This window comes from Melanerpes formicivorus, unplaced genomic scaffold (genome assembly GCF_026170545.1).
Source record: "Melanerpes formicivorus ecotype bairdi unplaced genomic scaffold, bMelFor1.0.p_v2 SCAF_20, whole genome shotgun sequence".
NCBI classification, from domain to species: domain Eukaryota; kingdom Metazoa; phylum Chordata; class Aves; order Piciformes; family Picidae; genus Melanerpes; species Melanerpes formicivorus.
In genome coordinates this window covers 1,236,673-1,253,902 of record NW_027142372.1, presented here as the reverse complement: position 1 = coordinate 1,253,902, position 17,230 = coordinate 1,236,673, and the positions used below count along the sequence as shown (strand labels likewise).

General features: G+C 40.1%; 1 protein-coding gene across 2 annotated transcripts in view; it reads left to right on the top strand.

Moving 5' to 3' along the window:
- SLC6A2 (solute carrier family 6 member 2) overlaps window positions 1-17,230 on the top strand; it is a 67,977-nt gene that overhangs the window by 17,732 nt on the left and 33,015 nt on the right. For both annotated transcript variants that reach the window (XM_068150496.1, XM_068150497.1), the window contains exons 2-3: window positions 5,762-5,893; window positions 9,544-9,781. In XM_068150496.1, the coding sequence (XP_068006597.1) occupies window positions 5,762-5,893; window positions 9,544-9,781 (370 nt within the window). The remainder of the gene's footprint in view (window positions 1-5,761; window positions 5,894-9,543; window positions 9,782-17,230) is intronic.

The window sequence follows — 17,230 nt, the reverse complement described above, 5'->3', positions numbered from 1 at the left end:
CTTGGAGGATTTTATATGTGCTGCTGAAGATTTTATAGGATGTCATGTGATCTCTTCTGCAGAAAAAACTTTTGACTATTAGAATCTATTGCTGGCTGGGCTCAACATCACTGCACAGTGCTGTTGTAATCATACACTTAGCTTTTATGGTGGGGTTACAACATGCTCCTCTGTATCTCTGACTTCTCTTTGCTGCACCACACAAACTCTTGCTGGTTTAAATCTCATGTCAGTAAAGGCCTGCCCTTTCACCCCTTTGTCCAGGAGTCACCAGCAGGCTCAAGCTTGCCTCCTTCAGAAGTGACTTTGGTGGCTGTACAAGACAGCTAGTAGCTAGTCTGCTGCGGAGCCTGAACTACGAAACACCTACCTTTCCCATTACTAAGTTTTTCTACCTATACTGATCTTGTACAGTCTAGATTTCAAGATCTCTGCATCAGGGACATTCTTTTCATTCATAGGAGTCTCCACAGATCAGAGCTTCCACACATGTTGCTTGTTGTTCAAGCAAATGTATTACATTCTATCAACTGTTTGCTGATAGTGTTTGAAGTCCTATTTATACTGTATGAAAGAAACAGTGTTGATCAGACATGGAGACTGGCTTCTATTTCAGGTCACCAGTTGGGAGATCTTTGTTTTTAGACCCTTTTCCTCCACAAATACTGGAAACGCTCCTATCTGAAAATATACTGTATTATTTGCTCAAAGTTTGTTGTTTTAGCAGACATTGCTGCCAGTTAACATTTTGACTGAATAACCATGGTAACAAAGGCAGAAGGCTAACAAGCACAAATAGTTCAAAGTTGTCTGAACTACCCCAGGCCTGCTTCTTGTGTGTGCAGCAAAAAGTCCTTTCAGGATAACAGCAGCTGTTTAAATGATCTTTTTTCAGTCATCAGTAAATTAATGCTTCTTTCTTCCTGGTATTTAGAAGTGAGAGGAGACCTCCCTGTAGGACTGAGAGCAGTATTTAGAGCTGTATTCCTTTTTGCTTCCCACCCCCTAGAATGCTGTGAATGCTGAAGAACAGAGGGAGGAGACATTCTTTGTGTGGATTCTGTTAGACCAAAATTAAGAAGTTGTTCTGGCACTGAGCACAGGAATGCAAACCCTGTCTTCTATTTTGTCCTGCATTAATTACATGCAATTGTTGGTGGTGGTTTATTGTTTTTTTTAATACTTTTGTCTTAGTTTCCACTTGAAGTTTCACATGGTTCTCATAGAAGATGAGGGTTTGACCTTCTCTAGTTTTGCATAAGACACAAGGCTGTCTCAACTCGATGTATACACCTTAGGGGATGTATATGGATCCCACAAAATCTGTTCGAGATATGCAGTAATTTGCAATAGTCCAAGTCCAGCCTATGGCCTTTGAGCTGCCTGTGACTCAGTAGCAAGTCAAGTATGCTGGCTATTATGCCAGGGCTGTAATACAGATGCTATTTTTTTCAGATTTTTAGCTGTAAAAGGAAATCAGGAACCATTAGGGATTGCTGAGACCAGTATTGCCTTGTGGGATGCAGCTGCATGCTCAATCCCATCCCACCACACAGTGGAGGAGTGGAACCCCCTTGAGTGCTATCCGTATGTTACTGCCAACACAGCAATCCCACAGATTGCACTCCCTCAGCTCTCTAAGGTTGGTAGATCTTGGCCAGCTAGTGTGAAGTGTTAGCCAAATTGTGTGTTCCCTCAGAGTTCATCTGTCTGGGCTACATAAATCCAAGTGGCCCCTCAGATTCAGGCGAGTAAAGCACACCAGCTTCTGTGGCCAGTGGCATGGGCAGGAGTGACAGAGCTGGCATCATGTCACTCTAACACATTTTGACTTCATAGGGCAGGTAGGCACTAGCAGTGAGGCTGCTCCTTCAGAAAAGTCTTCTAGATGCTCAGATTGATATCATTGGACCTAAAACAAGAGACCCACCATGACATTGGTTTGCCTCCTCCTTAACCTACAGATGTTCACACATACAGGATGGTATGAGGTCTGCTTCCATGCAACACCTCTGTTCTTAAGACACTGTACACGAACCATTTACAGAATTGCAGAATGATTCAGTATGAGGGTGGAGGGACTCTTAAATAGGCTACCCAGTGAGGTTCACAATGCTTTCTCCCTGGGGATATTCAAGGCCAGGCCTTGAGCAGCCAAGTGTAATTGAGAGGCATCCCTGTCCACGGCAAGGAGGTTGGAGTAAATGATCTCTAAGGTTCCTTCCAACCTATGTCATTATATGATTCTATGATTCTATGACAGGGGTTGGAAGGGAGATCATCGAGTTCAACATGCCTGCCAGAGCAGGTTCACCTACAGCAAGTTGTACAGGATTATGTCCAGGTGGGCTTTAAATTACTCCAGAGGTGACGACTCTACCACCTCTCTGGGCAGTGAGTTTCAGAGCTCTACCACCCTCAAAGTAAAGAAATTCCTTCTTATGTTCAAATGGAACTTCCTATGTTCAAGTTTGTGCCTGTTATCTTTTGTCCTGTCACTTAACACCACTAGAAAAAGATAGCCCTATGATGGAGCCCCTGTGAAATCACTGAGAGAGGTTGATCACGTATCACACATACCTTATTCATAAGCATTTACATACTGTTCTGCTTAGTAGCAATTTGAATGATACTTCGACCACCATTTCTTTTCCTTTGAAGTGCCCACAATCTCACAAAAGGTTCAGTGACCACCATGAAGTTTGATTCCAGATATTGGCTTAAAAAAAAATAGAACAGGAAATAGCTAGATATTTAGAAATACCTCATTTGGGCTGGGAGGTTAATTTTTACCTAAGCATAAGCTGCTAAACAAGAAATTTCCAGAAGTTTCCACAACATAAAGTCAACTTCATGTGACTAAGCACCCTTACTTTGATATTTATCTCAATTTCAAAATACTTCAATCATTTAGTTACCTGAAAAGCAACCCTGCTATGAAACCCTGCTATACTGTGACTGCTCTTTGCTGAAAATTACACCACATTTACTAATGCCTTGCGGGGGCAGGGCGGGGGAAGGAAAAAAAAGAAAGAAACCTCCTTTAACTAAAGCCTGGAATGACTCGCAGCCAAATAGATGACGCTTAAGCAAGCATGCCTAAGTACAGCACAATTCACAGTTCATCATGGTGTTAGTCATACTTTAAAAATCATGTATTTTAAGCTAACATTTAATAGGTATGTCCACTACACATCTCCAGGATTAATTTTCTCTCACACGAATTCATTCCGTTTGTGGCATCATGTTTTCCAGTATCTTGACATTAAAGTTAGTCAAAGAGCATTCTGTGCAAACTCCATACCTCCCAACAAGCTAGGCTGGTGAGTCAGCTCCACACACTCTAATACTGTCGAAGCAAGACACTTCAAAGGCTGTCACTTGCAAGGAATCTGACAGGGAAATCACCTAAAATAATTTTTCTAGATACTAGATAGAGTGAAAGCAAAACCTGGCATCCCAGATAGGTTTAGCTGAGAATATTTCATCACTGCACGGAGCTCAGAACTACAGGGTATCAAGTATTTGCTGAATACAAATCTTTTCTCCACAATATTCAAACATATGACAGTTCAGCCTGATGATCATAGAAAGTAGCTTAACAACACTGATGTACTATTAAAACATGTATCACTGATACTGCAGCAGCTTTTGTGAACTCATGTTATATTCACACTACTCTCCTTACAAACATGGTGAATAAGAAGATCCTTGTCCTCAGCCAATACATTTCAGCTTTTAGGATATATTCTCAAAGCTTTAAGCTGTTCTTTATTTCTGTTGATATATCTTATAGCTGTTTCATGGCAAAATTTCAACTTTGAGATCATAGTATCATAGTATCATTCAGGGTTGGAAGGGACCACAAGGATCATCTAGTTCCAACCCCCCTGCCATGGGCAGGGACACCCCACACTACATCAGGCTGGACAGAGCCTCATCCAGCCTGGTCCTAAACACCTCCAGGGATGGGGCCTCGACCACCTCCCTGGACAACCCATTCCGGGGCTTCACCACTCTCATGGTGAAGAACCTCCTCCTCACATCCAGCCTGAATCTCCCCACCTCCAGCTTCATTCCATTCCCCCTAGTCCTATCACTACCTGAGATCCTGAGAAGTCCTTCCCCAGCCCTCCTGTAGGCCCCCTTCAGATACTGGAAGGCCACAATGAGGTCACCTGGGAGCCTTCTCTTCTGCAGACTGAACAGCCCCAACTCCTTCAGTCTGTCCTCATAGGAGAGGTGCTCCAGCCCTCTGATCATCCTTGTGGCCCTTCTCTGGACACGTTTCAGCACCTCCACATCCCTACCTAAACATAGGACTTAACTCTTACTACATTATCCTTACCATTATGTTACAGCATGTTACTTTTAGAAGTGGATTTGTGGCATGACTAAGAGAACAGTTTGGTTTTCTGTTCATATGCTCTAGTCTATGCTTAAAATCCCCTCTCTGAACAGGCATGCTAGGCAGCTTACACTACTAATATCTGTGAGAAGCTAACATGGAAGGTTAAAGGTGCTACAATTATTCACACTTTCAAAAGCACAACATTAGTTTCAGCAGCACTTTTTAAGTATGCAGTTTGTTCTGCTAACTGGTATGCTATAGATAGCTACAGGCATACTTTTAGCTTCTATACTTTCAGAGATTACACACCCCTTCTCTTCACTTATACATTGAGAAGCAGCGCTAAACTGCTTCCTTTTCCAAGGGAAGTTCTCCAATTACTAAACCAGTACAGCAGATTTTCCAGGTTTGCAAGAGTTCCTACTGGTTGCTTTCAGGAGAAATAAACACCTGCTGCTTTCTTTTGCTGAGTAATTTAACCATGATTTTCACAATATAGTTTCTTTTCATACATAACTCCTAAGGACAGCAGTTGCTTATTCAGCATATGTAGTTACTCTGTGAGCTGCTTATTCATCAAGCCAACCTTATCATTTTTTATACAGACAAATTTTAGATGAATGCCACTCTTCTGGACCCAGAATGCTATGCAATGAAATAAAAGCTACATTTGACAGAGGTACTATAAAGCAGAGGACTAACAAAACATTCATTAAACACAACACCAACTATACACAGCCATACACTACAGGAGTCTTTTTTCTGTGATATGGATCCTGTAAAATAACTACAATTTCAGATAGTTTCTACATTAGATGATCCTTTTATATTTCACCTGGCAGTACTCTTTGATAGTGGCACCAACACATCAGGATTTTTTCTACAGGTGACAGTTTCCCTGGCATGAACTCACAGAGGAGTTCTCAATCAAGTAAAGTTACACATGCCAGAAAGGTCAAAGCAACCCCAGCACCATCCCGCTGCAATATGAGGATGTTGTACTGGGGTCTAAGAGTGTAACCTAGTACATATTCCATGTTAATGGCAATGAGTATCACTAGGTTGGAAAGGGGTGTGTTAGGTTCAGTTAGGGATTAATTTGCAGGGACACTCTGATTTCCCTTTGAAGCCAAACAGCAGAAAGGAAACATGAGGGGGGAAACAGGAGCTACCAAAACCCCACCAGACACAAACCCAACAAACAAGGTCTACAGCTCATTTCAGGGGTTCTGTCTCTGAAACCCTAACAAAAACACAAGGAAGGGGCAAGAGACCATGAGTTCTTCCCTGCTGGTATTTCCTTTCTACCTCCCAAAGGCAGAGAGGCTTTGTCTTTAGCCAGTGTAAGTAACAGGGAAAGCAAAACATTGCCCAAATATAGGTTACAATGTCTAACTATTCTCTTTCCAGGTGCTTTTCTTATTCCCTATATTCTCTTCTTAATCATTGCTGGAATGCCCCTGTTCTACATGGAATTAGCACTGGGACAATATAACCGAGAAGGGGCTGCCACTGTGTGGAAAATCTGCCCAGTTTTCAAAGGTAAGCATCCCTCTGCTCACTGGAATATCACAGTGAGGGTGCCAAACACTCACGATCACAAACAAAACAAAGGTCTCAAATATTTCCACAGACAGTATTGTATTTGGTGACCTTTCCACAACCCTTGAAACCAGAAACCTTTTTGGAGCACAACATGGAAAAGTCACATAAATCATCTTCAGGGTAATTGCTGAGGAGTGCAGCAAAGAGCAACATGCAGAAACAGTTTATCCCTGTCCTCCCTTTCCCTTGGATAGTGGGGACTCTGAGGAACTGGGTATCTCTAGGTAGTCCAAGGAGTTGGCAGTACAAAACATTTAGAAAACCCAAATCCCATCCATGTCAGTTCAGTCCTGCCTTCCCCAGGGACTAAGAAAACCACTGACTCCAATTTATTGTGTGGAGTTTTCTCTGCAGATGTCAGTGTACCACAGCAGCTAGAACACAAAAATGGAGTGGTAAAGCCTGCAGTTCAGCCACTAGACTTGAACATCACACAAGTTATCTGTGGATCTTTAGCTCAGTTTTCCTGCTTATGGAGCAATGATTCTGATTTTGTAAAGTGGCTTTTAAATCCAGCAATGAAAAGCACTTATTAAAACATGAACATTATTATTACTGTTAAATGTTTTCAACTAGAGTTAACTCTCCAGCATCACTGAATAAAAAACTGTGGAGTGGTGTCGTATACACTGAGTTGCAATCATTTTGCAGGAAAGAAATAGCTGAGGTTAGGTGTTTGGATCAGTATGCCTGGTACATCAGGGATAAACGGGAACTCCCTGGCTGAAAGAGGCCCTATGCTCTCTGTACACGAAACAACTATTTGTTAAGGAGCCTCAAGAATTTTCCTAAGCATTGCTTACCAGCAAAAAAATGTAAATTCCCTTATATCTACACCAGACTGTACCTAAAAAGTCTTAGGTAGCAGTCTTTTCAACACAGAGCTATCTGAAATTAAACCAGTCAAGCTTAGCTGAATGTAGAAGCTTAAAATTCAGATCATGTTCATCCTGCCACTGTCAAAAGCTGAGGAGCTTAACAACAGCAATCCAAACTTGGCAGATCCAGCGCTTGGATATAGGTTACACTGAGTAAATGTTAGTCTTCTTTCTCAAAATACAGTTTTCCTCTTCAAGGAGGCTAGTGCTGTAGAGTAAGAAAACTGCATGCTTGGGGTTTTTTTTAATCAAAGCTAAAGCTCACAGAAAATTAGAGATATAATAAAAAATAAGCAAGCTTTTATATAATATGTGCCATCCACACAGATTTATCTAACCCTTTTATAATCCCTTCAAGAGACAAAATTCATCCTAGCACCCCAGAACCTGAAGACCCTTGCTCTATCAGAATTCCTGCTGGTAGCAGTTAATACCTTTGGATGGTAACACGGGTTTTGAAAACCTAACTGCAAAAATTAGACCTGAAGGATCTCAGTGTTTGAGCCAAATACGACTGTGCTCGGAGGTGTTCTATCTGTTGACTTCAGGATTGAAAAGATGATGAGAAAGGAAAACAGAATTTATTTCATGTATACTCTTGTTGACATTCCAGCTGTGCTTTTAAGCTGACATTTTCAAGGTGGACTAAACATACATTACTGTTGATTTTTAAGTGTTCTTATTACTAGGATATAGACTAGCATAAGTTATTTGATTCTCAAACAGTAATAGGCATTGAGTTGTATTTTCACCTCAGTGCTAGAATAAACTCAGCACTTCTAAAGTTTTGGGCAAGTCTTCTGATAATACACAAATACATTTCACTGCTAATTCTTTTAAGTCATTTCTTGGATAAACATCTCACTCAAGTGAGAAGTACACAGACTACACAAATTTATAACAGTGTCTCTAAATGAACAGCACTATAGTACTAATTTTAGCTATGAATATTATTGCAGTGAACTCTAAGGACTCTACCTCCAATGAGATGCTCTCATGCAATTAAAAATACACCCTCTAACCTTTGCAATACAGTCTGCTTCCATCCCTGCACTTTGCAGGCTCTGTTTCTGAGTGGGTGGTGCAGCATTATTTTTAAAGAAAAGCTAGACTTAGAAACAGGAAAGCAAATTAATTCCTGAACATTCTTATGACTTCAGAGCAGTGACATTTAAGATACACTTGATCCAGTATGTTTTAATCCTGGTATTAAATATCTACCATTGTCCTCTTCAATTGGAGAAGTTTCACAACTGCTTTTTGAATTTCAGAGCAACATTCAGTTATTTGTACTTATTTTAACATTCACATTGATGTTTAAGAATTAGCCCCGTGGGTGATTCTCTCTTCTGCTCTACTCTACTGATCATAATTAACACTCAAATTCTAGTGATAGATGTATTGGATTCATATAAGCCCCAAGAATTTCAAGATACAGTTTTACCTTTACTTTCACAATCCTTTGTTAGGATTGAGCAAACAGGTCTACGTATTAAAAGCCTCCTGAAGAGGCTTTGGTGTATGCAGCAGTCTTTGAACTGCCAGCATCTTCAGGGTCAGCCTTCAGGGTCCTTATGCAAATTTTAAACCAAGTGTGTGCCACCTCCCTGCTTTATCAAGAACTATGAAAGCCCAGTAATATCCCACTGCTAGGCCTAATTAAAAAAAAAAAAGGCTGAAGAAAATTAGAGGCACATGTTTACTCTTAGGTGCCTGCTGGGACAGTACACTGATTTCAGTCACAGAACAGCTGCAATATTTACTTCGTATCCAATACATACAATTCTGGGGTAGGATTCAGAGAATAATATTGCACAGAGTGAAGGAAGATGATAAAAGCCAAGGTAAAGCAAGCTTCCTGAACAATTTGGACAACAAACTTATGTTATGCTCTGACATAAGTACCAAAGCTTTCTCCCAAACCACTGAAAAATGTCCATTTTCATGAGAAGAACACACACTCGTTAAAGAGACCCTCCAAGCACGCTTGAGAGTAGACAAAGCTACAAAACAAATTCTCAAAATCAAAAGAAAATGCTTACAGTGGGGATTCTGTATCCTGTGGAGACTATAAAGTGGTCTGAAGGTCCACATACAGTTCAGCCCCAAGCTCAATATTCACCAAGATTTACTGGCATGACAAACAACCGCTTGGAGCAGTTGATTGGAAGAGCGTAGACTGTTTAACGTGTGTTCTGGACCTATTTACATGCTGATGGAAGCCAGTCTGGAGAGTCACAACGGGAAAGAAACAGGAGAGGGATTGCTGTCTGTTCCAAACTAGCTGAGGGTGGGAACGTGAGCCACAGGGAAACTTCACTTAAGTCTCGAGCTTTACTTTTCCAAGAAAAGTTGCCAAGGATTGTGACATTATGAAGATGAAGTGAGTTCCACTCCTAACATGGGCTTGCAGTCTTCTGCATTGGAAGTAAATTAGCAATGGAATTGTACATGAGCAAATATCGGCATTGCACTAATTTCTTTCTCTGGCAAACAACTGGACTTGCTAAAAGACTGTCATTTTCCAAAATTAGTAATATATTATTTTATGGTTTTACTTTAAGGCCAATGATTGTGTCTGCATTTGCATATGTGAATGTCAAAAATTATTGTAGATCTTCAGACCAATACAAGAAAATTTGCAGCTATGTACCATTGAGTTCAACTGAAGTGTTTGCAACACATAATCTACTTTTCCTTTGTCTCTAGGTGTAGGCTATGCAGTGATACTCATAGCTCTCTACGTGGGCTTCTACTACAACGTTATCATAGCTTGGTCTCTCTATTATCTATTTTCATCATTCACATTTGAGCTCCCTTGGACAAACTGCCACAACAGTTGGAACAGTCCAAACTGTACAGATCCCAAACTCTTCAATGCATCAGTGCTTGGCAATGGTACCAAATACTCAAAGTACAAGCTCACTCCTGCAGCTGAATTTTATGAGTAAGTGTTGACTTAACTTTGCTATTTATTCCAAATACTTTGTCTAAGTGTGTTTCCTCTGGACAGTAAAAATCACTTAGCATGCAACCTCTAGAACAGCCATCAAAAGCCTAAGGTTAAAATGCAGTTGTAATTTGCCACTGAGGAAAATAGAATTGGACAAAAGACACAAATCTTCCCTGATGTATCTCTCTGGCTTGCAGAAATTTTGCCAGGCAAGGAAATACAGCAATGTTCTGGCAAAGATGTCTACATGCCACACTGAGCTGACTTTAAGGCTTTAAAATAATCATTTGTTCAACAGACTTGACCTGTTTCTTCACCTGCAAGGTACCTCAAAGCAGACTTCTGTTTGCTCAGCTGCTTCAATAGTTCGATGAAGTGAGATGAAGCACTGAGCAGGAGGAGAGCACCACAGTGATAGAAAGATGGGCTTTTTCTAATTCCTAAGCAAAAGAGCATTCTGCATTATGGGCCAAGACAGGCAAAGGCACACTCAAATCAAACACTTGGAATCAAAACTAAAATTGACAACTGAACTATATAGCAAAGATCTGTGTATCAGTAGTTACCTTATGGACCTCCATAAGAAAATGGGATTTTGTTAGGATAAAGAAAGGAGGATGGGCATCAGGCTAATTGAATCAGCTGTTGAATTAATCTGAATAGTCAATTAAGATTTCTGTGCTGGGAGTAGAAGGCTATCAGGGCACACACCTGCCGAGCAGACAGTCCAACACTGTAGAAACCAAGGGACACCACCATTACCACAAATAAGCTAGTGTATATTACAGCATGCCTGCCTGCAGTAGGGATCATGAGGTCTGTGTTTATACCACTGCAACATTTGTGGCTGCTACTTCTCCTCAAAAACAGCACACTGAAAGGTCAGTAGTGATACACAAACTGTTATCAGGGGTTTGGGTAAACTACACTCAGTGCTTTGACAACAATAAGGGGCAGTGAGTTCAATGGAACTCATTACAATGGTAAATCATGAGAGACAGACCATCTACTGCCTTGACAGAGACAATATACGTGTTTGCAACACAAATGTAAAGACAGACCATTCATAGCAAAAGGCTATATATGCATACAGATAAAGAGAAAGGTTGTCTTTAAAACATCCTTGTCCTTTAAGCCTTTATAAAGCAAAATGCAGTCTCTATGTTCTTGCTTTGCTCCTTTATGAGTTAAAGTGGTTGTAGACATTTTCCATGACCATGTCATGCTCGGGGTAGGATTTTGACTGTACTGGGTGACACTGTGATAGAATCAATGTTTTTATTTAGTTCCACTGATCTGGGGAACAGCTCAATTTGTGATTCTGTCTGTACACTAAAACTTGGAATATCAAAGCTCTTTCCTAACCACAAAATAGATTCACAGTGTAGGTTTCAGAAAGTAAGAATGAAAAGGGAATTTGATACTTCATTACACTTCGATTCCTGAATTCTGAGGCTGTAATTCAGTCCCCACATCCTGTACTTACTAGCAACTAGATTATATTGCAAAAAAATTAGAAGAATAACCACTCACATAATCTGTAACATCTGTTTTCCCAGCTGCAAAACCAGGGATTCACAAGGGGCATTATGTTCACTTACCCAATATTTGGGTTCCCTCACCAAGTCCAGCTGTTCAGCTCAGGTGTGGAACCAAACTTGTGCAGAGCTTTAGCGTGTTCAGATCTAACCTAGTGGAGACAGCCCAATTCAGAGAACAGTGCTTCTAGTCTTACAGCAGAGAGAGCCGAATCTTCTTATTATAAAGCTTCATATTATGTGCAATGGGTAAGGAAACAGAAATGATGACACAACATTCAGCTTGCATCAGTGTAGTGATGTTACAAAAGTGCACACCATTTTTGATGCAGTATGTTAAGTAACAGTTCAAGTGAGGGTCTTGATTGGCTACATTCCCTCTGAAAACCCCTTCAAATCAAGGCTGAATATTCCTTTAAAAATATTAGGTGTCCTTATCCCATATTTCACTCCTGCTAAACGTGACCCAAATGTCTATGTAAAAAGCATACCTGATTCTTTAGGGTCAGTAGCCACTAGCCACTTCCTCACCAACCAATCTTTTCCAGAGAAGAAAGACAGTTCCTGATCCAATATTTTGTGTAAGGTCAGTCGATTCATTACAGCCAGAAATACTAAATTATGAACAGGAATATTGTGAAGGAGGAACAGTTTAAGTAACAACATCACAAAGACACAGGTTTCCGAATTCTATGATCATGCTTACTTTCTTAAGGTTTCTAGTCCAAGTCCTGGTGCAAGTCATTAGCATTATCAGAAATCATTACTTCTGAGGCAATAGTATGGAAGATTTCAGATTTTGAGCTTTGATCAGGTATACAAAAAAAACAAGGAAGTAGAGCAGCTGCTTTTATACCAGAAGGAACTCAAACTTTGCCACTCAAACTTCAGTGGGATAGCTACGCAAGCCCAACCTCTGCACTGACACAAGGCATGACAGTTAGCATTCTTAGACCAGGGACTTCAAACAGCAACAGCACTGGCACCTACTGTAAGAATATCACAGAAAGTAAGTGATTTTGCCAATGGAAATGACAGTAAGTTCTATTATTCTCCTCAGTACTACCAAGGCATATGGAAGACCATCCAATTTGGCATATTTAGGGTGCTTTTAATTACGGTAACTAGTGTAACAAGAATTTGTGGCTTTATGTTACTGGGATACGCTGAAGTGTATGGAAAATTCCTTAAAGCACTTAAGTCTTCAGCCTCAAGACTACATGGGAAGTGGTACAGCTTGAACACAGTTCTCTAGATTTATATTTACATCAAAAACATATGCAAACTTTTGCCTTCTGGTGGGCAGGGAGACAAGAAATGACAAACACCTGTTTTGCAGTTGGAGAATGAAAAGAGGTACTTCCAAAAGCATGCCAAAAACAAAAGGAGATGTAGTTACCCTTCAGAGAAAGAAATACTTCTCTCTGGAACTTGATTCCTTCACACAAAAGGTTTAAAGTAGGTTATTTACTAAAACCATACAGCTGCCAGAGCTGACTGTCTCTATCTCAACTAGGACAGGAATAAACTGTAGGAAGCAGTGAGAGTTCTGTATATGTGATAGTTGATCTAATACTTCAAGAAAGGCACTTCTAACTTCAACAGTAATATGCTGATTCTCACCATTTACCAACTGACTGAGAGAAGGGAAAACTTGCTAGGAATCTTGGCCAACTCTTTCAGCTGGCAAGGAGCGAAAGCAGGGAGTAACCTCTAAGCCTCAGACTTGGAAGAAATCACTTGAAATTGCAATTTTGATGCCAAGGCAGTGACAGGAAGACTTCAACAAACATTTGGCTTGTTTTCAAGCCTTAAGAGCTGGGCAGTCAGAGAGCTTCAGTCAGGTTGAAGTAGTTCTACACTTAGGCTTTCCACAGTGTTTCATTTTATTAAGTCTGATTTCAGTCATTCAGGTTTAATTCAGGTGAAGGTGCTACTGATGTCAACAGGAGAGTTACACAGGAAGGAATGGAAGCTCTGAGTACGACGTCATTAGAGATGGTTAAAGTCAATTATTAAGTATTTGTACATTGTAAACTCAGCAAAGCAAGCACTCCAAAGTCTGATAACAACTGGTGCCCTTCTGCTACTAATAGTCAGTCAAAAGAGATATCCAGTTAAGCAATCAAATGTCAGTTCCACATTTCCTTGGAGACATGCATTACTTTAATTACATCCCTCCTCGGTGGTTTGGAATTAAACACACAAACTGTAAAGGGCCTTTTATGCTTTCAACATACATTAGAACATTTTTTTATATATATTTTTTTTTAAAGAACACAAGTGCATCACTGCAAAAAAACTTCCCCCCACATACTCTGTATCACTCCTACTTCAATACTTTATCTGAATACAGGAAAATTTTGTATTTGTTCCCACTGTTCTTACATCTGGGAATAGTTTGTTACCATCTTGCTTTCATTTGCACTAACAATTAAAAATATCAGTTTGGAGGAACAAAAGCCCTATTCTTCTCGTGAGGCACTGAGGCACTGTGCCTGTATAATATCATCATCTGTGGTAGGAACAAACCCTGGCTATTGTTAAATAAAAAGGTGAAACTGTCAACAAATGTTCTGAGCTATGGCTATCTTTTCCTCTATCAAACTTGTACTCAGATGTGTAATCTTTCTTTCTGCCTAAAAGAGAAAGAACATTTTAACAGGGAAATTCTTAGAATTCAGAAGTCTGCCCAGGTATGAGTAACTGCAAAAAGCTATTTAAGAACAAGGAATAAAGACAATGTTCACTCACAGCAGTCTACATCTATTACATTTATAAACATAAATGTATGAGGATTGTGTGAACCAAGAATATCCTGGAAAACCTCACTCTATACAGCAGCACCTCTCCTTTTATTACCTTGCATTTTGACACCTGGCAATCAGAAGCATAGCCTTTCTCTGCAGAACATCTTCTCCTGCACATACTGGTTGAGGCAAAGCCAATAAAGATGTCACACACACCTAAATACCAATTTACTTGTATTCACTTGTAGCATTCTCTACAACACTGGAATATCAGTGCAGTATCACCACTAGTGTTTTATGTACTGCTTCTTATAGGCAAAGTGTTTGCTCATCCAAAACTATCACCTCTAGGAATTATTCTGTGAAAAGGTTACAACCTTAACCTCATTGTGCAAAGGACACAGCAATATTAAACATGTCAAACCATAAAGTGAGCACTCGTTTCAATGTGTCAGTGGTCCTCAGCTTGTGGAACAGGGACCTGTTCCTATGGTTGACTTTTTTACAGTAGCTTTGTGCCTTTAGTACAGCTCTTCTGAAACCAGTAAAACTTCTGAAAGCTCAGTAGCTTCTCTGGAGAGGCTGAGGTTCTTCTTCCATGATGTTCCTGTTTAGGACAGCACCTGATCCATTAAGAATGCTGCTGGAAGTACTATGTAACTTGCTGACTAGGGACTGGGGCAGTAGGGAGCACATGTGCTCAAAGTACTCTGCCATGTATCTTCAAACACACATTATTCAGGAGTTCAGCATTCGTTAGGTCTATAATTGCAGATCTCATTATAGTGGGTTTAAAAGCAGATTTTGGAAAATATTTTTATGAGTGCTGTGCAGACTTGAATGTGCTCAAGTGTGGCACAAACATCAGAGGAGGTCAGAATTACTAAGCTAATGGGAGAAATAAGCAACCTCAATGATTCAAGTTAAACATCCTCAGTGAATGAAAGATTTAGTGGCCACAAATAATTTCAGGATTATCAAGACCCAAAAAGAAATACTATTTCATTCAGTACAAATAATTTATTATAGGCCAGCCAGGGTGTCACCAGTAAATTACCTTTCTATGCATGATACCCAAAATCTAGTTTGAAGTCCATTCTCCAACACAAGAGGGAGCTGAAATATCTTAACAGGAAAATCCAAACCACAATGATGTTGGCAAAAGACAATGCACCATCTAACAAACCTGGAGCCAGTATGTCCATTTGAACCCAAGGTGGCTGCTGCAGAGTCCCTGACATCCCTCAGCAGTTAGGATGGGGAAGAGGTCCGTAGTGCACATGTAGCAGTGCACCTCAGCCAGCTTGGCACCATCCATGCACTTTATAAAGAACCCAAAGGTACCCAAGCAGCTCAGACAGCAGCTGTACATATGTCAGAGCTAGGTGTGAGCCAGGCTAACCCTGATGAATTTGTCTGATTTAATGGGGAAGCCACTCTGCTACCTGACAGCAAGGAGACACTGGTGTTCTATCTGCATGGAGCCAGCTCAGGTCTGCAGGTTGGCATCACAAACTCTGCCCCAAACAACTGTAGATATAAATATTATGGACAAAAAACTGCCATGGAGCATAACAGCTGAATTTAAGCAGGGCTGTACCTGAAGCAAAAATACCTGGAGCCTAGGTAACTGTGCAAAAAGAATTCCATCCACTACTACTTAATGCAGATAGTCTGAGCTTTTATGGAGAAATAAATCAATCCATTTCATCCTCTGAAGGGAACTGGCAGCAATGACAGCTGAGCTGCAGTTGCCCAAACATACAGCGCGGGAGATGCAGGTAGGAGAGCCTTTTAATTAGGCACAATTATCGTGCTTCAAATTGCCTTCTAAATTGAGTATGTAATTTAATTTAGATAGATTGCACACTGTGTAAACTGACAGTCCTTTCAGCATCTTCCAGCTACAATTTGCATTAAGTTTTAAATCATTAAAAACTACCAGAAGAGGGGATGGAGCTCAGGAGACCAAGATTACAGCTATTTTTATCTTAGCCAATTTGTAGATATTCAAGCCATTTGGGGCTGATCCCATACAAGTGGCTACTAACTTCTAGAAATACTTCAAAATTCTTGGAAGTGCTTAAGATTTTGGAAGTACTTAATATATTAACTAAATAAAGGTATTTGTTAATTAGCATAGTAACTTTCTGACAAGTTGATAACATTTTTGCAACCTGAAGAAATCTGATGCAACACATGTAAAAATTGTTTGAGTCAAAGACATCTTTCTGTTGATCATATAAAATTGAAGCAAGTAACTTTTCTCTTTCATAAAAAGAGAAAGAATGAGCCTGTAATCATATCTTGATTGAAACAAAATTGTAATTGATTTGGGACTAGAAAACCAAAGCCTACTCCAAGTCCTTTAAACTGATCTGCTGTAGAAAGCCTTCTAAACTTCAAAAATCCAATGCTGTAAATCTGACTAGGGATGAATAATACAAAAGGCTCCTTTGAAAGTCCTCTGAAAGAACCAGACTGACAAAAGTCTAGGAGACTTCCAGACACAAAACTCTTGTTTCCTCTTTTCTGTCTATGTATTAAATGTTCTGGAGTGAACAAGATTCAGAGCAATTTTCAGATCATGACCTTTGGCATTGCTTTTCCCTTTGGTTTGGTTCCCTGTGTACACTCAAACACTCACCACTTCCATAAAGAGTATGTTCTGAACTGCTCACAGAACAGTTTGCCAAAAGCCTCCCAAAATCCAGGACAAATGTTCTGATCAGAAACCTGTGAAGTTTTTCTGGCTATACTTATCATTGCCCAAACTGCTAACCTCAAAAGGGAATCAAGCATCCCTGCTCAGGATTCACTCACACCTCTGGATCCTCTGGCAAATTTTACTTTAATAAATACAAGTAGCTTTCATTCACAATTTAAGCAAAAGCAAAAGAAGTCTGCCTCTATGTTTTACTGTTTCCACAGTAACAGCTATGTTGTTATACATCTATGTTGTTGTCTAGTGAGTTAAACTCACCTTATACCTTCTAAATGGGAACATTGCCACAGACTTGTTCTTAGCTTTATAATGTGACAGAGACAGATCAGCTGCTTAATTTAGGAGGGTGCTTTCTACAAGTATCTTATCCAGCTTGGGATTAATCATAGAAACAGATCAAAAATACACTGTTCCTTACTAAATTTGAGAA